Raw genomic sequence first — 25943 nt, forward strand, 5'->3', positions numbered from 1 at the left:
TGATTTTGTGATTCTTGTTTTTGCTCCTGTAAATCTGGTTCCATGGTTTTCAATAGCTGAGAACAAATGCCAGCATTGCTGGGAAAGGAATGCTCGTGTTCTTTAACTTGGTCACATTTTGCCACCACACAGATCCTTGTATTTTGTGAAGTAGTCCAGGGATTATTGACATTGGTGTCAGCACCCACAGCAGTCAGCAGTGAACATGCACAGTGATTTTCCCCTGCCATGCAATATTCATAGCCCCTTTGACCCTGCCAGATGCAGAGTGCAGGCAGAATTACCGTCTGCACTCCTGGAACAGCAGGAAGAAATGCCACTTTCCACTTTATGCTGCTGGGTTTTTGATCTTGTGCTGCTTCCACATGATGTTGTACAGGCCTGGGTCTTAAAGATTTTGCTTTCAAAATGAATTATGAAAGTCTACGGAAGCTGGTTGTCTGTGCTTGCATGAGCTACCTGAGTTCTCCCCAGTGCCTTGGTCCTTTGAACCGCAAGTCACCCCTCAAGTGACTCTGACAACACACTCAGGACCTTTGCATCACAGCCCTTTCCCAGAGTGCAGCAGCATTTTATCTCATGATGAATTGTGATAAAGACTGATAATTTAATGAGAATCCCTGCTGTTTTCATTAAAATTAATGTGATGAACTATTTTCTGAAATTCTACCATAAGGAAAAACATTAAAATTAAAACCAGCTGAAGTGGAATAGTCCATAGGCTACTCAGCCTTTTGCCCTATTGGAACTGATGTTACTTCAATCCAGCCTGCTTTTAAGCTGTTGGACTCTGTAGCTGTGAAAACAGAAGAAAAGGTCAGCAATTAGTGAGTCTTTCTCTCTATAGGTAATATACACATTTTCAGGGATATTGTGGAAAAATTGCTACACATTAAAGGGTGGTGTTTTTTGCATTCATTTCTTTCTCAATGGAAAAATAACAGAAGTGAACTGTATAGATCTTGTGAATGGCATACCTATTAACCAGGTGGTAGAAAAAAACTCATTTCAGTGAGTTCAAGATTTTGTGGGGACAGAAATCCACACATACAAATAGAACAAAAAGTATAGAAAAAAATTTAAAAATTGATAAAAATTCATACATATAAAACATCTATCACTATAAATGTGTTAAAAATACTGTAGGAGCTGTAATAGATCTACCCGCTAAGGACCTAATAGTATTTCTTGGTTTCAGTAAAGCACTGAAGTGGGAAAAATTAATATTTAAAGCCATGTGATCTGTGTGATTTTCAAAAGCCTTAGTCTGCTTTCCTGCTCATTTTTTTCAAGGCATTTGTTTTGTTCTGAATTTGTTCGAACCCCAGATTTCTTTTCCTCTTGAATTTCATTTTTGTAGAGTTCAAATCCATTCTAGCATGTCTAGCTGAGACAATTGTTCACACAGCTTATGTTTAAGTTTAAATTAACCCATGAGATAGACTGAAGGCCATAGGTGAAAGGAGCACAAGCAAGAGAAAGAACGACTGGGATTAGAGGAAAGACAAAGGCGAAATCCTTTTGTTTACCTCTGGGTTTGTGATTTTGTTCATCTGTGTGTACTTTAAGGAAGAGTTTCCCCCTCTGTTCAAAAAGCTTCCATCAGTGAATGAAAAATGAGATTATGTTGGCTATTAGTTTATAGAAATTCTGTCCTGGGAAACCAGTGGAAAATGTATTAAGAGAAAAAAAATCTTCAAGGAGAGATATAAACAGCAAAACAACGTGAAAAGTGATTGCTTTTTCTGCAGTACTAAAAGATTAATGGATGCTGCTTATTCAATAGTGTAATATATTTAGTCCAGGTCCTGATGCCTTTACCCTGATTTTAGTAATGATTTTCTGGTAAAATACACATTCCCAACAGGATCACAATGGCTGCATATCTTTACTAAGGGCTTATGATTCCCTTTTGCCTCAAGTTCTCTTGCAGTCTGACATGCCATGTTCACCCCCTTCTGTGTATGCTTGTGGTGTTTCTTTTGTTGCTCTGTGCTACAACTTAAGCTATCAAGACAATGACTTATTAAAGTTGGCCCAAGTGGTCAGAAGGGAAATGTGTGCAGCGCAATAGGTGTATTTGGACAGTGACATACTTGAGAAAATCTGGATGCGGCGTCAGCATAAGGACAGCCCTTGGTCCCAGGGTTCAACTAGCTGGCATCCAAAGCCTGGTTTGGTATGGCACAGATCTGTGGTCTGGACTCAGTTTTGATGAGAAAATCGCTTAAATCTCAGAGAGTTCACAAGCTAAAGCTATGCAAAATGGAAAAAGTAAAAGCGCAGAGAGAAGAATTTTGTTAGGATGGTTAAGAGTAACAACTCAGGGATAGAAAAGGAAAAAAAAAATCCATACCTTAAGGTACAAAAACTCTTGAAAGCAGAGAGTCACAAAGTGGCAGCTAGGCAACCCTGAGGATCAGCCTGTTAAAAGGATTAAGATACAGTCTTACTAGAAGCAGCTGAGGGAGCTGGGGGTGTTTAGCCTAGAGAAAAGGAGGCCCAGGGGAGACCTTATTACTCTCTATGAATACCTGAAAGGAGTTTGTGGCCAGGTGGGCGATCAGTCTCTTCTTCCAAGTAGCAAGTGATAAGATAACAATGGACTCAGTTTGTACCAGAGGAGGTTTAGGTTGGGTGTTAGGAAAATTTCTTCACTCAAAGGGTGGCCAAGCATTGAAATAGGCTGCTGAGGTTAGTGGTGGATTCACTGTGCCAGGTACTGTTCAATAGGTGTTTGTTTAGATGTAGCACTTGGGGACATGGTTTAGTGGTGAACACAGTGATAGATGCAGTGATCTTAAATATCTTTTCCAAAACTGATGATCCTATGATTCTAAGATGCACTGGTGGGATCAGATAGGAGCACACAATTGAGATGAACACCAACATGTGAATAACTTCCTTGCCAGCACAATACTTTCTGAGAGCTCATACTGTCAATGAAATACAGTAAAATGCTTGTCTCCTTCATCTCTGACTATTGATGAGGTTTGGGATTGGCAAATTCACAGTAAACATCGCCTCTCTGAAGCTAAATGCAGCCACGAACAGGTTAATATGTTCACAATAGTCTGCACTGATGGCATAACATGAAGGTGGCATGCGGTCCATCCTATATTGGGATGCCAAAATTTCTGCACCTGATTGTGCTTCTTGAGAGGTTCCCATTCCGCTATGAGCCTCAGTGACTGCTGCTACCTGCTCTGTAAGTCCTAGTGAAACACCATTTAGGAGACTCCCTGCAGTTGTGTGACTACACGGACACTGTGCTGGTTCATGCACAGGGTCCCCCACTCTTCACAGGCTTCACTGGGCTGAGGCCAGAGTGGGCTGGCCTTGACACAGCACAAGAGCATGGCTGGCAAGATGAAGGAGATGGCACCTGCTTCCTCAAGGCTGACCTGATGCAGCTGGCACAGGAAATAGGCATGGTCAATTACTGTGATGGGTAGGGCAAAAAGGCTGTGAGGCTGTAACAACCACATAATAATAATAATGATAATAAGAATGATAATAATAGTAAACCATGTGATGTATATTTGTAACACCTATAAAGTGATTTTCTTTTGCCTGCGGTTGTTGACTCTGAACTCTTGGGCATTTGTGTATGCTCATCTCTGTGTGTGAGGAATGGGATTTCTTGGGCATGCACAGTTTGGGTCAGTTGCTCTTCCTCTACCTCCGGCCCTAAATCTGTTGATTCAAATATCTGATGAATTAGAAGAACTGGTGTCAGAGACTGTGAATAATAAATCACACTGTGATGGGATGATTAAATTTGTCACTTAAGTGACCATTATTCTGAGTTACGTGTAGCTTGGATTAACATCATAAGACTTGAGATAGGCAGACCTGAAAATTTGAATTAAAAGTGTCATGCTTGCTACCACACCAACAAACCACAGCAATGAGCTGCAGGCTCTTGCCAAATAGGCATTCCTATGCCTGCTGCAAACCTACAAAGACTGAATCGACAGTGAGAAAATCCCTTTAACACACAGCTTGTCTCTGCATAAACACATCTAGGAGCTAGTCATTCACAGTGTGGGAGGATGAATCCTATTCTGCCATTAGTACAAGGTAGAGACAATACATTGGGGAAGAATACTTTTGTTGAAGTAATTTTGCCTAGAAAACTTTCACTGCATTGCAACCATTAATAAAAGAGGAGTAAGCATAAAGTACAGTGGCCATTAGAAATCAGTGGCGCATTCTGTGCCAGGAGTCACCAGTTAAATTTCCATTTGAATTTAACAAAAGGGATGGATGGTATCATTGCAGAGTTTAAACTGGATATAAGCAATTACATGGATTCTCTGATGCATTGAGTTGTACCTCCTGGCAAATGACTGACCTGGGCTCTGGCATTATGATTTCTTCCTTAACTGGCTGAGTGTCCCTTCATTTTCCTGGCATAAGGTCATAGTACTGCAATTCCCCCTGCACAAGGCTTGATGCCAGTCTGCTTGTGGCAGCCAGGAGAAGGGAAGGTATCATGGTTGTCTGATGAGATGGGTTCAGCTATCCATCCTGGGAGTCACCTTCAGCACAAGGAGTCTTGCCAGCCACTGCTATCCTACCCTTCTCTGAAGGTGATGAGATTTTCATGATGCCCAGTAGGCTCAGTCAGACAAATTAGGACAGCTTTTGAAAGAAATAACCCTGGTGCAGCTTTAAAGAGATTCTTGGACATTATAACATCCTTTTAAAAAAAATTTATTTGTTACTCCATCAATCATTCAGTGCTATTAATATTTGAATTTCTACCAAATGGTGGAGTTTCCTGAAGCTCAGGCGTAAACATGTAGAACTGCTGAAAGAGGAACTAGACAAACATGTTTGCACTTAACTGTGCCAACTAGAACTAGGACCCTTACTCAAAATCTTAGGACAGCTGTTATGCTTGGAACAGGCCAATCTTCAACAGAGAAAAAGGATCGCGTCCAGCTGTTTCTAAATTATTACAGATAATTCAGTAATTATGCTTTCACACAGTGAAGACAGAGCTGCTTGGCTTGCAGAGGAAAATGCCAAAAAAAAACTATTTGCTGAAGCACAATGGAGTAGTTTTGTGGGGTTTTTTAACATTTGAACAGAAACCATCAAGTGGTAAAAATGGGTTATATCAACTTTGTTGGAAAACACAACTTGTAGAACACAAGTTGATTTTTGTGTTCCTTTAAAGGAAATCTCCTGTGTAAATGAGCTGAAATGATTTCCAAGCAAATTCCTTGCCTTTGGTTTATCATCGGTAGGTCTTTAGAGTTGAAAAAGAGATATGCTTGTTCATTTGATCTGACTGACAGACATTTACCACATATTCTTTCTTATGCTTCCAGAGCAAGGAAATAACTAGATAAAAGTGTTTCTGAAGATTTGTAATACAAAGGAGATTCGAATTTTTCTAATGCCAGTGCAAATCAAAGGTCATTTTCTTGGAGCTGACAGAACTGCACAGATGTAAGGAAAAGAAATGAATTATAATTTCCAGAGAGCACTTCACTGTTTCCATGAATATATCCTTTCTCATCTCCCTTATATTTGTTGCATCATTGTAGTCAGTGACAGAATTAAGGTTGTCCAAATTTTTCTACTATGAACAAAACAAAACCAAACACACAAACAAAAAACAAAACAAAACAAACCAACCAAACAAACAAAAAAACCAACAACGACAACAAAAAAAGCAGAGCAAATTTGAAGGTTAAGATTTATGTACCTTTAATGTGATGGACAGTGATTGTCTATTGCTGACCTTGGTCTTTCTGATATCTTTCACACAGAAGATTGCCTGCAAGAGAGAAAAATAAAATCGTGTGGTCAGAGACAATTTTCCCTCATCTGCAGCTCCTTAGTTTGACAAGGACAGTGTAGGAGGCAGGTCCAATAAAAGCACTGCTGGTGAAAAGAAATTGTATTGAAGACTTCAGTCTTCAATAAACATACACACATTCTGCCTCTTGATGTCTCTATCATTCATGGCAATGCATCCACACTGGCTGTGCTTTCAAAAGTAGCTGCCCTTCGATGCTGTGCCTTCCCAAGCTGCCCAGCTGAAGTCACAAAGGGAAAAACCCCCTTAATTCCCTAGAAAACAACCCGCTATCAACTTCTCCAGGCTCCTCTCACTTACTAAGAAACGGAGACAGAAGGATGACTGGTTTTTACCTCTGCTTGTTCAGCTTTGGGGACTTAAACTGTCTTGTTCAGATCTGAAATTGTGTTTGGGGTTTTTTATTTCTATTAAGCCTTATGGGCTATCTCTAGTAGAAACTTCAAAGTTCTTTGGTACTTTTTTCTGAATCTTTTTTTGGAAACAGTACCACATATATTTCTTTATGCCCTCTGATCAAACACCTGGAGATTACGGATCATGTAGGAAAGCCTGTTAGACTTATCCTTGATATCTCCTTTTTTTTTTTCCCCTTTTTTTGAGGGGGCTGTATAAACACAGACATTTACTTTTTAAATAGGAATGAGCATTTATCAGTGGGTATTTATTGTGTTAATTAGAATGACTGCCAAGTTAATTTTGACTACAGAAATGCAAACCTTAAAAGGATGCCTTTGAATAATGGTTTATATTGAATACCACCTGATATTTTTTCTGAATTTGCCCATAGTAAAACAAGTGAAAAAAGTGAAGCATATAAGGCTAAGATAGATCACTGGAAATAAAATTGAAAGGGGGGATGCAGGATAAGTTTACTGCAGTGATGTCACCCTGCTTATCAAAAAGGAAAATTTAGATGAGATACAATCTAGATGTTAAAGGTTTTCTAATCATGTGGCAAACATGCTGGTTATAGGTACACAAAAAGAAAGAGAGCTTCCTTTGATACCGTGTACGCATTCTCACATTGTTTTGATTTTAGAAGTCTGAAGTACAGAACTAAAATACTGGATCATGTATATTTTGTATATGTTGAAACTTTGTTATAAACTTTCTCACTTGCAGGAGATCACACCAAAGTTTCATAATGATGAATACATAGTTGTGGCTCTGTTTTCAGTACCTCTGTATCTTGGACAAACAAATCTGTTTACAACATATCTGAGTAATAATTAACGCATGCAGAGTCTTCCTGGAAAACTAGTCTGCAGCTTTCTGTTCAAATTTTTTTCTGATTGCTAACTGGAGGTACTACCTCTAGAGTAAATGAACATTTGCTGAGAAAGTGAAGGACAAAAAGCCTCAAAAAAGGCTTCTGGAGGCACAAGAATGTGGCACAAAATTCAGATATTGCTCTTATATTGCATTGTCAGTGAAGTTTCGATGGCAAAACGTCCTGATGCTAGAAGAAATTTCCCCCAAGGACTTTACTCTGTAAAAGATAGTGGTTCTGCTAAGTGGAGCAGGATGAAAAGGAGTCTGTATCAGGGAAATTCCTGCAGGATACGAGGCTGTTGCACAGGAAGAGATGATGACTGCAGCTTTACCATTATCTCCAGAGGAGCTATATGTTACTGTGACCAGTACTGCACCTCGGGCTCTCCTGGGCCTGTAGACTGCTGCACTGACTACTGGGATGTCTGCAACCGCCCCGTGGAGCCCACCAGGTCAGAGGAGCCTTGGCCGCCTCCAGCATGGGGTAAGTGGAGGGAAAATGCTCAGTTGGCTTTAGTGCATCACAGTGAAAATATACATAGAAGTAAAATCCTGAAAAACTGACTAAAGTCATAGTGGACAAAGACACTGAGCATGAAACGGGAGTGAGAATTATGGTTGCTGTTATTTCTTTGTCTCTAGGACATTAGTGTTGATTTGATTGTATTTCTCTTGGACAGAACCTCTGTTTTATTTGAAACTTCTCAAATAACCTCATTGGGTCAAAATTAGTGTAAACTGAAAAGTTTCAATAGGGTTTCACAGATTAACATGAGATGAACAGCAAGCTCTAAATATTTGTATCCATGACTACAAACAAATCATCCACAAAACTGAGGGTTATCCTGAATGATACTGCCCTGAGGTGTTCTGCAATGCTTTTGATTCAGCATAGCTTTCCTGTAGGACACTGTTTTTCTGGCAACAGCTCAGGTGTGGGACTAAATGAAGGGATGTGCTTAGAAAAAGGAGTTGGTGAAGGGATGCGTTTAGAACAAGGATTTGTGGCATATTTTAGTTTCTTGCAAGTTTGCAGTGCAAGTCCCTCCAGGACTACTCTAAACTAAGTCTAATTATTTTTAGCACTAAAGATTGCAAAAAAAAAAAAAAAAGATTTTCAAACATCTGGTCCTCCCTTGGCTTGTGGATAGGCCAATACACCAAACCTGGCCAAAGATGTAGAGAATGTACCAAAGTTTCAAAAGCCTCAAATCAATGAAATACTACTGTGATTTTTAAAAATTAATTGATTCTTTGCAATAACCTTGCTGCTTGCAGTTCAGCACTCAGAACACAAACTCTTCAGGAGGCTGTGCTCTTAGGTGTGCAGCCAAAATCTGATAAGTGGGAGTGTCAAAAATGCTGCAAAACAAATTTGATTTTCCAAAGTGTTTCTAACTATGTAAAAGAATGTTCTAAAGCTTTATGTAAATAAAGACATTTATTTTCATTTTTATTAGGTTTTTGTTGTAAGCTCTAATTAAACATGTAGTTTTATTTCTGCCTAGAGCTGAGAGCTGGTGAATCTGCTTTGGCAAACTGTCTCTTGGAACTGAATCATTACAGAACCTGCAGCAGTTTGCCACATGGTCACTGCCACAAGTCTACGTCTAAAAGGCAGAAGGATAACAGGTTTAGATAAGGGAATAGGTGAGGGGTAATCTTTTTACTGCTTTCTTAATCCAATTTTTTGCATTTGTGTTAGCTGTTTGTAACTCCTAACATGCCTGCCAGGAGTAGCAATTATATTTACAGTACCTTTACTGGTCCTATAGATGATCTTACACTATTTTTTAGTATGTCATCTTTAAAAAGATGGAAAGTCTTCAATTTTTAAAAATCTCTTTATTGGATATTGATTATGTAAGTAATTTAGAGGGTAACAGATGAATATTAAAGCCAAAATAAAGCAGGGAGGAAAAAATGTAACAAAACCATCTCTAAAGAATCTTTGTAGAACTGGAATATGTGAGGAATTGGAATGAAAAAAAAGGAGAAACAAGTAGGACAAAATGCCTGAAGATTAAGCAAATTAGGAAGCATCATTAGAAATGACATAAGTATGCTAGCTGACTTTTAGCAACTGAGACTACCCTTCTGCCTTAGGCTAAGAATTATTTAAGCCCCTGAAGACCACATGTGCCAAAGTACTTTTTACCAGGAAGATCTTGATCTTTTGGTTGCCAGAGGTTTTGCTCTCAGAGCCTCCTGAGTCACAGTTCTTTAAATAAACCAATAAAGTGAAGTGTTTTACATGGGCTGGAATGTACAGCAATAAAACTGCTCAGTGGTTTATTTCTGGATCCCCACATATTCATAGATAGGCTACAGCAGAAACGCTGTGACTTCTTCCATGTGTGTGCCCAATGCTGGGGGTCAGTACTGATTTAAATATGTGGAACTGCTTTGACACTGCCTTTATAAACCCAGCCTTCAGTTTGTTTCTGTGGCTTTCATGTGTAATTTCAGAAAAAAACTGCACATTCCTGCCTTAGATACTGAATAGAAGTTCAGGGTCTTTTTATTATAATCATATTTTAAATTCTGTTGTTAGAACTTTTTGAGTTTTATCTCAGGCTTTATTTATTATTTATTTTATCTCCGTTTTTCAGTTATTCTGATGGTACAAAAAGCCCTGTGAAAACCCACACACTGGGTCTCACTCTGTTGGTGGTGTAAAAGTGACATCCACTGAGTTTGCTGATTGCTTTTACATGACAGATGTGATCTGACCTACAAGGGAGTAAACCTGGAGATATTTCACTGACAGAAGTACTCACAACAATTCTGGGGACAAATTAAATAAGAACCATTAAGGGATATGAACATTGGACTGTGAAGGAAGTCTCCATTTCTCAAATTTTCTTCTTTCCAGTAATGATTTTCACATCATAAAATCTCATTCACAAAGTCATCAAGCTGCATCTTCAAATTAATTAATTTCCTACTTAATGCATTAATATTCCAGCCTAATACAATAAGAGCCAGACAACCTCACTGTAATCTCGTGTGTCCTTTAGATTAGATAATTCTGTTGTCTCACTTATGCCTCAGGCAGTACTTCTGGCCCACAAAGCATTAACTTGGCTAGGCTAAAGAAACTGCATAGTGTTAATTTTCAATTCCCTAAGCATACATCATTATAAAGCTGCTTCTGTACCTGTCCAGGTTTGCATTTTATCTTGGGCACAGGCAGTGAGCCCTGCCAGCAGAGCTCCAATGAGGGTCTGTTCCGTCTCTCAAATGCTGCAGCAATACTTCCTTCCCCTGATATTTTTGAATTACCTTGCTTGATCCTCTTTCCAGCTTCTGTCTGATGTTGACTTAGTCACATACTGTGACAAGCTATGGCACTTTGGTAATTTGCTTTGCGTATTCTGTGAAAAATTCCCCAGCTCTTAGCTGAAGTTGGATTAGAGCAGACACTTTGGGCCTCAGACTGCCTCGGCAGGATCTGTTTTACCTGTGCTATCTCCCATAGCCTGCTGAATTAACAACAGGGAAATAAAGGCATTTATAGTTAATACTCACCTAATAATCCCCTCTAGTTCCCTTCTACACTTTGTTATGTAATCATGTCGGGCTCAGAGTGTGTTTCTGTCCTGGCAAGGAGGGAGGTGCCGGCAGCTGAGGCTGGCTTGTGTGTGCCCGGGCAGACAAACCCCAGGCCTGGCCGTGAGAGGGGCATGGCCTCCCTCTCACTCCCGCTGGGGGAAAAGCAGGCTACCATGCAAATTTGCGAGTCAACATCACATTAGAGCTTCTTGAAAATGCAGGAAAAGGGAGTCCAAGCCCTCTCAGCGGGGGAAGAAGCGTGGTGCCTGTAGGCTGGCCTGTCAGAACAGGCTGGAAAATACAGACCCGTGTGATAAATGTACCGCGCTTGCTCCCGACTCAGTCCAGCATCCCGTGCAGGCCTTCTGATCCTTCTTCTGCTGAAGCTTTGACAATCACATGCACTGATGAAACAATTTATGTGGGAGATACTGAAACACACACAAAATCTTTTCTCCGTGAAGTGTTACCAAATAAAAAGCATGAAAGGGTTGTATTTTTTTGAGAACTCCTCCCTCGATTTACATTTTATAGTGGGTTTTTGAGGGTGCATGAAACATACATTTGCCTTGAAGTGCAATTGATCTGTCTGTTTTTCAAAGAGGAATTAATCTGGCAGGAAAAAGAGTTTATTACAATACTTTTGGAATATTCACTAGTTTTTTAAATTCTATACCTGTAAAATGTTATTTCTAGTTAGTTGCCAATTAGAAAATACTTTTTATTAGAAATATTTTCTTTTTAATATTGGAAAATAACTTTATTTGAAGAATTTTTTATTTATATGTAAGATAGTAATTCTTCAGTGGGTGTTTTGATTCTAAATTTATTTGCTATGAATCATAATATATTTTCTAAAAAAATAAAATACATGAAACTGCCTTCATTACCTGGAAGAAACTGGAACCATATTGCTGACTTTCAACTAAATAATTAAAACATACTGCATAAAACAAATTAATACAATAGTAGCAAGAGTTTTCAGTAATTAACTTGAAGAATTATTTTATTTTCACACATCTATGTGTTATGTTGGCAGGTTGTTATAAAGATGGCCGATATTACGGAGAAGGAGCAATAATTAAAGACAACTGCAATTCCTGGTAATGTTTCAGAGAACTGCAAATTGAATTTTATCTAGCATATCTCATGAAACAGGAATTAAGGTAGAGAGCATCTTTAAATTCATATTAACCACATAATCAAATCAAAATGGCTGCAAAAGTAGTGCTAAGTGTTAAGGTTTTGTGGAGGTAGATTATAGTCAATTTAGAAGAACAGCAAGAGGGAAACTGGAATTTCTAATCAAGATATGAGTAGTAGACTATTCAAATCTCTTCCTCATGGGCATAATTCTGTTCCTGCTCAGGCAAACCTAAATTGAAAAGGTTTCAGTCTAGACCTGGGCATTAACCTGAATGCAGAACAAACAAATATAACAAATGTAAATAAACTTTATTGAAGCCTTCCTCCTTGTATTTTTTTTTTTTTTTTTAATGAGTTATGAGAACTTATATTAATCTGTAAGGAAAGGATATATATATATATATATATATATATAGATAGATAGATAGATAGATAGATAGATAGATATAGATATATATGTGGAAAGGGGTGAATTGTTTGAGCACCCCTTTCTCTGCCTTGGGATAGGAGCAGACAGAGCAAGCAGGGAAGCTTTGCTGTCAGCCCTGGAAGTTGGCTGCCTGGGCTTTGCCTCTCCAAAAACCAGCCCTACCCTGGAGTAGAGTTCCAGTCCTACCCTGGAGTAGGGTCCCAATCCCCAGGCTCCAGCCCCACTCAAGGAGGGCTGGAGCTCTTTCTGTGCTGACTTTAGCCTGAAGCACAACGTCTGAGGCCACAAAACCCTTTCTGGGTTTCCAGAGTAAAACTGCCTCAAAATATCACATTTTTTCAGGAATTCAACATCAACATTCCATTCCCTGGTTTGGTCTCACAAAGATGGAAGCAAAATGTTTCAGATATGACCTTTCTCACAAACTGCAAACCTTCCCACCTTGTTCCAACTCTTTAGACGGTGAAGTAGGAAGAAATGATGCTATGCTTTCATAAACTCTCTGTGACAATTATATTGTTCACACTCTTTCCCCCCTCCATCTGCCTTCTGCTGTTAAAGTGCATATTTTTCCTTTGAATTTTTTTTGTTGTTGTTTTTGTTTAATGATATTCTTGTCCTTTCAGCAAGTGTTTCAACAGTCTCTGGAAATGTTCAACAGACGTATGCCTTGTTCGCCAAGACTTAATTCAGCACATCAATTCTGGAGATTTTGGGTGAGGACCCTTTTATTTTAAAGTTTTGTTATGCATCACAGTATTGCTCATTCTGTGCATGTGCAAATTACAAGGTATCCAGTCTTCCCCACCCCTTCTTTCTCCAAATACATTGCAGCAATTTGCCAGTAAGTATGCATTTGTGAAACTTTCCAAGTCACAGGCAGATTATAAGGCTTTAAATGGAATGATACTGAACATCTCATGCTGGTAAGAGAACATCTGCTGTAAACATCTATGTAAAATATTCTCCAAATTTAGAACAATTTCTTTTTTCTCAAAACAAGATTTGCATCCTCTTCCCCTATTCTTCATTGTGTTTATTACTTGGGATAGATATTTAAAGTAATTTTTTCCTTCTCCCTTGAGAGCACTGTTCCATGTAACAGGACTCTATGTAGCACTGGAAGTGGAGAAGATGGGTGAAATTTTGATAAAATTATCAGAACTTGGGGGATTGGTGTTTTTCTTACTGAAAATATCATTTCCCTGGCTAGTGCACAGAGATTAGGGACCTCAGTACTGGATCTGTGCCTTGGGAGCCCGCTGGCTGTTTACAGACAGAGATTCAGGGGCAGCCTCCCTAGGATCTGGGGTGCCAAATTCACCCATGGAGCCTGCCCAGATTTCAAGCTGCCAGGAATGCTGAAACATTTTGCTCTTCATGGGAGGCATTTAAAGCAACTAAATTAGGATAAAAAAACAAGTTAAGCCCCTGGAGCCTGAACCTATCTCTTGTCAGTCGTGACCCATGAGGTTTACCACAGGGTGACAAGTGAGATATGACTCAACTTCTCCATGTGCTTGCACTTTTCACTGACCACAGGGAGACCAAGAGCAATGAGGCTTCTTTGGGCACTATGAATCCCACTCCTTGTTCTTCTAACAAAAGCAAGAAAAGAAGAAGGGTAAAGAGAAGGGTAGAGAGAATGCTTTCTCCCCTGTCACTCAGCCCTCTTCCAGCAGTAAATTTCAGTGTGTTCCAAATGTTTATGGCTGCAAGGGTGGTTTTCTTTGTGTTGTGCATATAGTTTGCACATCAACATTGCAATCTGAGTTGGGTTCACCTGAGAGAAGCAAAGGAATACTTAGAGAAACATGGGGAGCCCTTACTCTCACAGTGGCTATTGGTATAAAACTCGGGCAGAAGGTGTCAGCTGGGCTTTTGCTTGGTTCAAGAGTATCTCTCTTCTGGTGCACCAGAGCTTGAAGGTGCAGTGCAGCTCACAACGCAAGGATGCTCGTTCTCTGTGGGAATCTGGGCTGGAGCATGATTTGAACATAACTTCAAGAGAACAGCAGTGTTTTGACTGAGTGTCTGGTTTGCCAGTACTGCTCTGAAGTATTTCACACTCATGTCCTGCAAGCTGATATGATGCTGACCCCAAATTACAACTATTCATATACTGCTGTGTTGCTCCATCCTGCACTTCTCTGTAGTGGAAAAGCCCATAGGAAATATTTTCTCGTACATATTGAATGCAAGTTTTTGAAATGCAATTTCAAAAATTGATTTCTGGATGCGTTTGCTGTTGTACTCTTAAATGAGCGATGTGTTAATGTGAGTGTTGTCTCTAACCTGGGTCTTGTTTTTTGGTTTTCATCTGTGAGGAAGATGGAAAGCTGACAACTACAGTCAGTTCTGGGGAATGACAGTGGAAGAAGGTTTCAAAAAGCGCCTGGGCACTTTCCCTCCATCTCATTCTTTGCTGAATATGAGAGAAGCTCCTGTAAGTGTCATGTACACTTATGAATTGTTTTAAATAACTTTATCACATGGAAAAATAAATGTGGACAATTATAAGAGTATGATTCAGGGTTTTGTCACTAAATGTTTCCATGTTGAATATGATGTTCCTGGAACAGTTCTATAAGTCTTAGAATGTCTTTTGACATTGACAAAAACAAACAAGAAGAGCAAAAGAAAATCCTAATCGCTGTGAAGCTCTGCAGCAATATTAACTTATCATTGTAGTTCACTTCATTAAGAGGGCTCCATATTAATTCTCTCCATTTGCTAATTATTGCACACACAGCTGTAAACACAGAAAAATACATCTGGGCATAGTTCATTAAGGCGAACAGCTGAGACTAAACAGCAATCTTTGACAGAACCTGTGAAAGCTTTTTTCAGGTTTTGAACAGATGGACAGCAAAGTTATGGGAATCATTGCAAAATGAAATGGTTCTCTACTACCAGCTTTCTAAACCCCTTGGCCATGACAATTTTCATGATAGCTAAATTAAATTTCCTGTCATTTATTTATGCTGAAATTAGTTTGGCATCAAAGCAAATATACTTTAAGTTATGTATGTTGGTTAAGCAATTGAAGAAAAAAATACAAGTTATTTAATCCAGAGTGATTTTTCCAATGCTTTGGATCAGTTACTTAGTTTCTTTCTTAGAGGACACAATTTATGGAATTCACAGACAAAAAACCCCCACCTAACCAGCTCACCAGAGTGAAATTAGAAGTGAAAGTATAAACAGATAGATCCAAGGTTTGCAAAAATGTTAAGTATCACAGATGTTTATCTTTGCCTTCAATATAGCTCAGGCAAGTGATGCCATTTCATTATCTATTAGAAGCCAATTGTTAATGCTTGTTTATATGTTGTGGTGTTTCTACAGTCAAAAAAAAACTTTCCAAACAATATTAAAGGTGGTAATATAAAGAGCTGTTCTTTAATGAAAGCTTTCAGGTGCACAAAATATCTTTGTGTATGCCCAATATGGGATTTCTACAAATTTTGTAAGTTTAATTAATTAAGATATTTAGCAAGTACATCCTATAGGAGAGCAATTGCCCTGGTAACCACGCTTGGGCCGGCCCCTCAGGTCTCTCCAAGCGGTTCTCAGGTCTATATTTTGTTGTGTCTCCTGTGTGTTGGTGTAAAACAGAGTGTTCTTGTTAGAAATACTTTTCTTGAAAATAAGATTATTTATTGAAACAGAATTTCAAGAAGGTGCCATAAATGTGTGAGAAAGCATGAAAAATTATACAGCTGCACATTGAAAATCTACAAAGCAGTGAATGTATGTGTGTGTGTGTGTATATATATATATATATATATATATATATATAAAACTAAAAATATAGCTAAAAATCTTGAAGGATTTCCACATGATAGTGGGCCCTGTGGTGACAGAGTGCAGAGCTGCCTCCTGAATGGGTTTTGGGGAAAGAGGACATGGCCTCTACAATAATTTGAGCAGTCCTAACCCTTTTGCTTGATTCAGACCATTCTTGGTTACACACGTCAGCTCCCTGCGCCAGCATGGCAAGGCATTGTGCTCAGGCCCACATTGGCCAACTCAATCAAAATTACACTCTGAAGGGCTGCCAGAGCAAGAAGTGCACAGGAATTAAACTCGGAGTTTTATCTTGTAGGATTTTCTGGACTACTCTTTACAGCCAAAAAAGGATCATTTGACTTGAAGATGGCAGGTCAAAATAAGACAATGGCATAAAAGAATTTAACTAAATTTAGTAGGCGTCTGCCTTAAGTTACTAGTGAACTGCACTGAGGCTCAAAAGAGTTGGATTGATTTGTTGTTTTTGGCATTTTCCTTGAGGGATACAGTGTGAAGCTTATATAGCACAGGCAGAAAACAGATGACATGTACCCAGCCCAGAGATTGACATCTCCATTGCTCGGTATCTAGCTAGGTTAGACAAATCCCACCTAAGAAAACAGGAAAGGGGAATGTTTAAAGAAATTCTTCATGATACTTCCTTTCTTCTGTTCAGTTTGTAGTAGCTGTTTACTCAGTAGTCCTGCATTATATCCAGCTTATTGAATCATAGTTATTAAGCTTCCTGCAGCTATTTTAACTACTACACTTCTTACAGCCTTTGTTCCACAGGTACATTTCTCAGTCATATTTCCTCTGTCTGCTGTTTTATGAAATCTGTGAGCCACAGCCCAACTCCCTTTGGCACTGCCAGATACCTAAGGAGATTCAATGCATTTTTCTCCAGAAATCCAACTTGGCACATTCATGAATTTAGCCATCATGAGACTTCCTTACATGTTGCTGGAACCACATACCTTTCACAGGATTCTAGGAAATCTTTCTACTTACAAAAGCTAAAATATAAAATATTACTCTCCATATGACTTTCTCAGCTTCTGCAATATTCTTAAGGAAATCACAAACTTCCTGAAGTTGCTCATAGAGCTTTTAAAAGTTCTGCTTTTAATAAAAGGCTTTACCTGCTCAACAAGGTAATACTTTTGTCTGGAAGTTTGTCATGATGGTACATTAGAGCACCTAAAAGACAATGATATGGAGCAAGAACCAAATCTGAACTGAGGACCCTCTGTTGCACAGTATGACTAGACCTGAGTATAGACCAACAGCTAAATGCATTACTAACCCTGTTTGACTCCTGACAAAGCTGAAGCTCCTCCATCTGAGAAGGCATTTTCACTGCAGGAAACAGTGCAATCATTCTTGAAGTTCCATGTAGCACAATAATAATTGCAACACCTTTGAAAGGACTGTGATGCACATTTGGTGGTATTCTGCCAGCACAAGTCCTGGCAGGAGGTACATTGCAATGGTAAGGTCTGCACCCCCAGCAACAAGGTGCTCACCTGAGTGCCATCTTACATGAAGATAAAATACATAATTCAGTAATAAGGCACCATTTTCTCAATAAATATCAAGAAGCACGTAAAAACAATTGGAAAGTAGACAAAGTACAGCCTCTGTTTCACTGGTATATGGCTTTTCACAGTAAAAACTCTCAGCAGAGGTAGTTCTCTTGCAAATTGAAGGTCATTCGTGCCCATTTGGTCTTCACAAAACAAGTGATGTCCAGGATCTTTTTACTACATAAAAAAAAATTTAAAAATGTTGCTATTCCTCAGGGAAACTATTTCTGCATTTGCAAATTCAGTTATCTTTGGCCTTTTTTCTCTTATTGGTCATCTATCTTTTCTGAAGAAGTCATTGTTGAAATTCAAGTGCTCTTTTACATCCTCTTACCTTCCTGCTTTGGCCAGGCTGCTAACTTCACTGCAGAGAGTACATATAAAGGTTTAAAAATAGTTCACCAGTCATTTTGCTGATTGCCTTGTGCTGTCTCATGCTGGTCCATGGAGCATACATTGAGAAACAGTTGTCTAGACTTGACACAGACCAGCAGCACTTCTCAATATCAGGGTAGAAATTTTTTCAGAAAAAAAAGACAATTTTTCTGCTACAGATCAGTCCTGTATTTCTAAATGACAAGGCTGAGGGTTAATGAGGAATTTACTCTGGGATTTACAATATGAGGCTAATAAATATGTTGGCAGTGTGGGGTTTCACCCCCGGATTGGGGTGACCCTAAAAGATGGAAAAGTCCTTCCTCCAACCCGTGCCTTTGAAGAAAGACTCAGTAGTCTTTTGTTGTCTGTTCTCAAGGTTGTTTATTGTTGGTTATCTACAAGATTTTTTTCCTGAACTGCTGTGGCTCGTTTAGCAGGTCAGACAAAGGCACACTGCCTTCTCGGGGGGCTGGTGCCATCTTTTATATCATATATTACATACTACATGTTTATACTTTTTCTTCAATACTTACTATCTATATTGAATGGTGATTTTCTACTCTAAACTAATCTGTGAGTGTTAACATTACTAAAGACATGGAGGCTAGGAAGGAGAAAGAAAGAGGATAGGGCACACCTAAGTCCTTCTATCTTAGATCTCCTGACCCCTATGTATAAAATTTGGACCCCTGCGTACAAGGCTTAAAACCCCCCTGTACAGCACTCAGAAATCCTACCCTTTACTTCGTGACTACTTCTATTACAATATTTAAACTTTTGTGACTTCTTGTTCTTCCTGCAAAGTTGGTAAACTGTTCTATGGGTCAGATTCAAAGCCACAGGGGTCTCTGGCTGCATGCCAGAGTCTCAGATGCTTTTGACTTGGGTCTGGAACGTCTGAGAATGTCTGGAACGTCTGTTCCAGAATGTCTGGAACCAGAATGGAACGTCTGACTGTGGGACATTCTGAGTTCCGACAGGCAGTAGGTTAGGAATACATTGTCAATAAAGCAATACATTGTCAGGACTGGAGATCTATTTAGAATCTTGCTTTTCTCATTGGCCTCATTTGTAATGAGGCATCATAATGAGCATTATAAGCAGCGATTACTCACACAATTGTGCTAAATATTTGCCAAATTTTGCTTTTCAACTGGTTGGTAGTGAACAGTCTCGTCATATAAAAGAAATTCCATTTGTCTGGGATTTCTCATGTATGTTTCATCTTTAAAGTAAATCTTGAGTGCTTACTCACTAATAATGAACATAATGATAATTTGTGAAGTTATTATTTAAATTAGTTGCTGCTTCCTGAGTGGCACTTGATGTTGCAAGTCCCATGTGTATAAAACTCTGTAAAAGCAGTCTTTGAAACTGATTAAGCAAAATAATGAGATTAATATTTTAGCAAGGTTAAAAAAAGTTTTGGCCTTGTACGGGTAGAAGTGAGACTTTCAAAATCATTGAAGTGACCTAACAGCTTGCAGTATTCCTTCATGGATTCAGGACACACAGCCTGCATCTAACCTGCTCAACCTAGAACCACTGGGTCTGGGAAAACACACGGACTGTATCAATCTGCCTGTTGGGACTGTATCCCAACCTAATGTCAGATGCAGACCTGAGGTACATGCTTCCTTTTTCCTCACCCACTTTTTCTCAGCTGGGGATTCTCTGTGGCAAATGTGTTGTAGAAGCTGGATGGAGGTGCTGCAGTTTCACAGTGTACACAACAAAGTGATCTTGATACAGGCAAAGGGCTCAAATTTGGTTTGCCAAAGAGTCCTAAAGTAGTTTGAAAGAACTGGCCTCAAATGCTTAAATAATCTTAGCAAAATGTGTGTTTTATGATTATAAATCACATAAACAATTTGGAAAAATATTTTAGCAAGGGTATCTAGAATTTAAACATGATAGAAGCCATTGTGCTTCACAATTTCATCTTGCTTATGAGAAAGAAGCATCAGTGAGTGTTTTGCTCAGAAACAGATTATATTATTTTGTATATTGTATTTCCTTCTGGAACTGAGGTTATCAACAATTTTTTGAAACAGACTGATTGCATGACCTAATACTTCTGCAATTCTCTGTGGCCGTTCCTATTTCCTTGCACAGCATTATCCATCATTCCATGAAGTTCAACAGTAAAAAAAATGGGTCAATAATTTTGGTATGTTGAACACAGAGCAGATTATTAGCAGTTGTACCAGATGGCTCTTGCATATGCAAATATTTGTTCAAAGCTTGGAGGACTTTGGAGGGGGACATAAATTTAGTCTGAGAGATAAAGGTGCCAGAAATGGCTGGCCAAATTGCTTTAGTGAGCAGACAATGAATTTTCATGAATTCACTATCAGACTGGAAAGCAGAATAAAAATCACTGATTTTTATTCTGGAAAAGGAATAATTGCTTCAAAATGAATAAGCTCAATGTAAAAGACAAATCAATGATACACTGTACTTATTCCTCTCCCACAGTGACTAAAATTTCCTACCTACGGCCATGTGTTTGGGAAAACAGGGTAACAGGCATTTAACTTCAACTCTAATTGTAGCAGAGGGCTTTTCTTTCCACAAATGCCAGCTGGGCCAACTTAGCAAATTTCACAGGGAATTATTGTTTGAGATAAAAATCAGAGAGGAACTGGTCAGGTTATTCAGGTTGGCAGTCTTGAAGCTCAGCTTTTCACCTCAGCTAATGGAGTGCCAGAACCCTCCTGCTCTCAGGGGTCTGCAGCACCCAGCCATGGGGAAACCACCACGGAGTTGCTTGGGAAGTCACAGGGGACAATGCTTTAGGTTTCCTCAGTCTAAAAATCAAGAATTTTATAAATGAAATTACGATCAAATTTATTATAAAAATAGGAAATTAAGCATATACAGATCTTCTACATTTTGTTTTAGGGAAAGTCACTTCCAGAAGAAAAGTTTCCTGCAATCTTTTCAGCCATTTATGAATGGCCTGACTGGATTCATGATCCTTTGGATCAGCGAAACTGTGGAGCATCCTGGGCTTTTTCAACCGCAAGTAATATTTCTTTTTACTCCCTTTGAAAGTATCAGTGATGTTAGATGTGTAATGAAAATTGTAGTGGTTTGTAACAAAATAATATCAACTTGCTTTTCACCTTTTATTACCAAATAGGAACACTTAAAATTGCTACAACTTTCCCTCTATATTGTCCCAAAATCTTTAAATGTCAATCTAAGCTGCAGCACTTTGCTTTTCATAAAATTGTGTAACTTAAGCATGCGATCAATTTTTGTGACCTAATTTGGCCAGTGGGTCCTCACAGGTGCAGGTTTCTTCAACTGCTTCTTTAAATCACAGCAGTAAGAGAAGGAAAGGAGCTTTAAGGTCAGCTAATCCCAGTTCCCTGAAAAAAACAGACTGAACATGCTCTTTTTCTGATATATCTTATCCACTGCAGTTTTAAAAAGAGAAAACCAAGAGAGATTTAACAGCTCTTTTGACAGATAACTGCAGAGATGAACAGAGATCACTGAGGGAAAGACTTTGCAGATATTGTGTCTAATTTTTCCTTTCCATAAACAAATCTTTTTATTTTAATTCACATAATTATTTTCAAAGCTATGTCATGTGAGATGCCTTCACATGTTTTTTAGGTGCATCTAATGTTTTCAGTCAGAGTTTTCAAGATTAGTTGTTACTCAATGGACAGACAAGCACTGCTGGATAATTTTTTCTTATAAGGAATAATTCCTGTTAATACTCCAAAACTTTACAATAAAAGGCTCTTATACCAATGCATTATCATGTGACACTTCGCAAAAGAACATAATGCAGTTGTCATCTGACATCAGCAAACTGTTTTCTGAAGTCTTCCACAGAGTTCACCAAAGTTAGTGCTGATTTTGATAGGAATTTTGATTTCAAGAGATTTTTTTAAAATTTTATTTTAAAATTGAAAAATGGGGGGGCTAAAATTATTAAAAATAAAATTTAATCATAGGTAATGACTTGCAATGAGGCTTACTGATTGTTTCATTGTCATTTGATAAAGAACGTAGAAGGACCTTTGTTTCACCCACAGCTTAGTTTACCTAGTCTGCCTTTAAATCAGTTCATACATATGTAACTACTAAGAATCATGATTATCTGATTGAATTCAGGTAAGGTATCTATGTCTGAGGAATAATTTTGTGTAATAAGGGAAGGAGGTACACATGTAAATGTGGGAAAGAGTCCCACATTTACACTTCAAGATGAACATCTCCAAATATTCTTTGTAATAAAACCAAAATATACTTTCAGTCTTGAATTTTCTTCTTCATAGGACTGCTCTTTTTTTTTTTTTTTCTTTCTCCTCACATGAAGGAAAGAAAGGTTGAAAAGAAAGCAAAAAGATTTGGAGATTCAGCTGCAGAAAGTAGGGAAGTATTTGTTTCTTCTGCTGAAGACAAGTGGATGTGAATATGCATTTACAAACATGATACAGACAATTATGCAAATGTCTTATCTGATATTTAGGTATTTGGAACTTTCTAATAGCCAGTAAATCTAGGAATTTGTCATATAATAGTGAAGTTGCTCATGATGCTTTGCAGTTTCACAATTCTCTCTCACAAAAGTCTGGACAGATTATATCAGTATTGTTTAGTGAAGATATCTGCACAGACAGAAAATATTGAGGTTGTATTTCTGTCCCTCTTTCACAAAACAAAATTGTGAGTAATTACTTGATTTTGATAACAGAAAACTTATTTTCAAACAGGTGTTGCAGCAGATAGAATAGCAATTCATTCAAAGGGTCAGATCACAGACAACCTTTCCGCTCAGAACTTGATCTCTTGTGATACCAGGAATCAACATGGATGTAATGGTGGAAGTATTGATGGTGCCTGGAGATATCTGAAAACACATGGGTAAATATTTTAGCTGTCTGTTTAGATTATTTTAAATTGAAGCAGTTCCTTAATTTGCAATACGATAATACCATAAATGTACTTAAAACTTCTGTGTTTCTTGGGATATAGGCTCTTCATTTGAAACAACCTTGAGTAAGCAGCCAGTTGCATGAGACACCATTGTGAATATTCAAAAGAATCAAACATCTTTTCTCTATAAAGCAACTTGTAATCATCTCATTCCAAGGCTGTTCCTGAGTGCAACACTCTATTAAGGATTGTACCTAGATCCTTCTTCCTTCAGATCAGACTAAGCAGAGTTAAGAGCTATCAAATTCCCCATGAAAAGCTAGAAACTTTAAAATGGGATATAATCATTTATCGAATCACAAAATTATTTTGGTTGGAACTTTGGAGGTGACCTGATCCAACATTCTGCTCAAAGCATGACTTTGAAATTAGATCAGGCTATTTCGGCCACATCCCTGGACACATTTTGAGTATCTTCAAGGATGGAGGTTCCACAACCTTTCTTGCAGCAGGTCAGGTTTTTTGACTAATGGTCAAACACTTTTTTCTTATGTCAGCATTTTCCTTGGTAGAACTTGTGACTGGTGCCTTCCTTCCAGCTTTTCACTGTGCATCTCCAAGAGTTTTGTTCTGTCTCCTCTATACCTCTCCTTATGTAGTTGAAGACAGGAATGATATACTCTTTTGGCTTTCTCTTCTCTGAACTGAACAAGTCCAGCTGCCTCAGCTCCAGTCCCCTGAGTGCCTTCCAATGGATTTGCTCAGTTTTTCAGTGTCTCCCAGGGAACATGTAAGTGAAAATACAGCTCCATCTGTCAAGTAGTAATTTGAGGGGAAGATTAATTTTCCACAATGTCTTGGTTATGTTCTTGATAACACAGCCCAGTATTGACCATCCACATTTGTCAAGAGAGCTCACTGCTCACCTACATTCAACGTGCTGTTTCTCAGGACCTCATGTCCTTCTCTGTTAAATGACTTTCTACTCTGGCAGTGCCCTGGCAGAACCTGGGCAGTTCTGGCTCAGAGGCAGGATTTGCCATCTGTCTTTGTTGAAATTCAGGATATTTCTGTCAGGCTCATTTCTTCAGCCTATTAACACTGCTCTGAACAGCAGCCATGCACACAAATCACTCCCTAAAAGTTTTACATTCTCCAGAAACTTGCTAAAGGTGCCTTACATCTGGCTATCCAGATTGTTAATACAGATATAAAAGTGTTGCTTTTGTGTTGTCTCCTGGGGAATGCCATTAATAAACAGACACCAGTCACTTTGATCTGCCAACCATTCAACATGTCAGTCCACAACTGACCTTGTAAGCAATTTGCCTAGTCCAATAAACTAGAGGAACACCACAGAAACCTATGCTGAAAATGTCACTAAAGACAAGGTAACAAGATAGTTACTGCTTTCCTTATTCTCTATGGAGCCAGTAATTTCATCACGGTCAGACTGTCTCATCATATCATCATTACCTGTCATGGTAAATCTGCACATCCTGCTTTCAGTCTACTCCTTGAAGTTTGTATGCTTGGAAATGGCTTCCAGGAGAAGTTCAGTAACTGCATTTTAGATATCATATAATAAATCCTGCTGTTTTCCACATTACCAGAATTTTTTTATCCTTTCTGTTCCATACCAAAATCTATTTCCGGTCTTGCTTTCATACAATCTCTTCCCTTACTCTGATATATCTGAAACAGATTGACAGAGTGATCTCAGGTGCTCTGTCTGTCAACTTTTGATTTTATTTATAACACAAACAAATAAACAAACAAATAATGTCAAGAGCAAAAGAATGTCAGACGTGGTGTGTCATAGTTGACATGGCACTCTGGGGAGCCAGGAGAAGACCTGTCACACTACACAAATGATAATTCTACTTTCTGCAAGTGTATCAAACTATTTCTGATATGACAAGGACTTTGTATTGTCATGGGGAGAGTTTACTTTGAGTGCTCCTCTGTCTTTTTCTCTCAGGGTTTCAACACTAAACCAGCTTTCATTTAGGTTTTAAGAAGGAGATCCTTCAGCTGAGTGATTAGCAAAGGCCCCTCAGCACCTTGGGAGTTTAGAGAAAAGGCTTCATTAATGAAGAAATGAAAGTTATAACTTGACATTTTAATTGTAAGCACTTTTTAACTGCAATACTTTTCTGTAACTAGAAGAACAGTCTCATTTTACTCAGTAACTCATGTTTTTGGGAGAGTAATTGCAACTCTTTCTCTCTGGACTGTTTTCTTGCCTGCTAAAAACCGGAGCACAAGAATTGCTGGTGTAGATAAAAGAAGTGAGAATAATTTTTATGAGCATTATCTCCACAACAGTTGGAGCATGTTATTTTTAGAGGAAAAACTGTACAAATTCAGTGACCGGACAATCTCCTGGTTTTCTATTCCCTCTGACTGTTACCCCTGTACAGGCACAACTACCATGAGCCCCATAATAATAAAATTCTTCCTATGCAAGAATGTAGTATTACTTTGACCTTAGCATTGTGGTTAGTGACATGGCCTGTTATACAGAAGCAATTTAAGTATAAAAGAGTTAGCTTACTTTTAAAAAAAAAGCAAGACAGTTTGAAGCTCTGCAAGGCACTTCATTATCAACCTAGATTTACCCTCACAGGAGCTTGTTCTGGTGTGAACGCAGTAACATGTTTGACCTGACTGAGTAGCAGTGTGACAGTGATGTGCTGAGCAGGCTTTCTGAGTGATGTGAGCCTGGAAACATAGAGCCACAGCACCTCAGCTCACACAGCACACCTGTGAACTGCCTTTTCGCCTCCACACTGCCAAGTACTTGCTTATTGCTCAGCCTCATGTTAGTCACCAGCCTCTTGCAGCTGATCATCTCAGTAAAGAATCTGAAGGGCAGTTGTGAAAGCTGTCATAAATTTTTGGAAACTATCTAAATCTCCAACAAATCTCAGCAATCCAGGATTATTTTCTTAGTCATTTATTATGCTTTTTTCTTGCCATGGAGCTAGCTCCAACATGTACATCACTTTGCTATGACAGTCCTTTGCTTGCTGCCCATTTTTAT

The 25943-nt window shown here is 38.6% G+C and overlaps 1 protein-coding gene across 1 annotated transcript in view; it reads left to right on the top strand.

Moving 5' to 3' along the window:
• Nucleotides 1-7102: 7102 nt before the first annotated feature.
• TINAG (tubulointerstitial nephritis antigen) overlaps nucleotides 7103-25943 on the top strand; it is a 38919-nt gene continuing 20078 nt past the window's right edge. Inside the window, exons 1-6 of the mRNA XM_038133563.1 lie at nucleotides 7103-7595; nucleotides 11706-11769; nucleotides 12869-12958; nucleotides 14574-14688; nucleotides 20903-21026; nucleotides 22735-22885. Of these exons, the coding sequence (XP_037989491.1) occupies nucleotides 7226-7595; nucleotides 11706-11769; nucleotides 12869-12958; nucleotides 14574-14688; nucleotides 20903-21026; nucleotides 22735-22885 (914 nt within the window). The 5' untranslated portion in view covers nucleotides 7103-7225. The remainder of the gene's footprint in view (nucleotides 7596-11705; nucleotides 11770-12868; nucleotides 12959-14573; nucleotides 14689-20902; nucleotides 21027-22734; nucleotides 22886-25943) is intronic.

This window comes from Motacilla alba, chromosome 3, assembly GCF_015832195.1.
Source record: "Motacilla alba alba isolate MOTALB_02 chromosome 3, Motacilla_alba_V1.0_pri, whole genome shotgun sequence".
Taxonomy (NCBI): domain Eukaryota; kingdom Metazoa; phylum Chordata; class Aves; order Passeriformes; family Motacillidae; genus Motacilla; species Motacilla alba.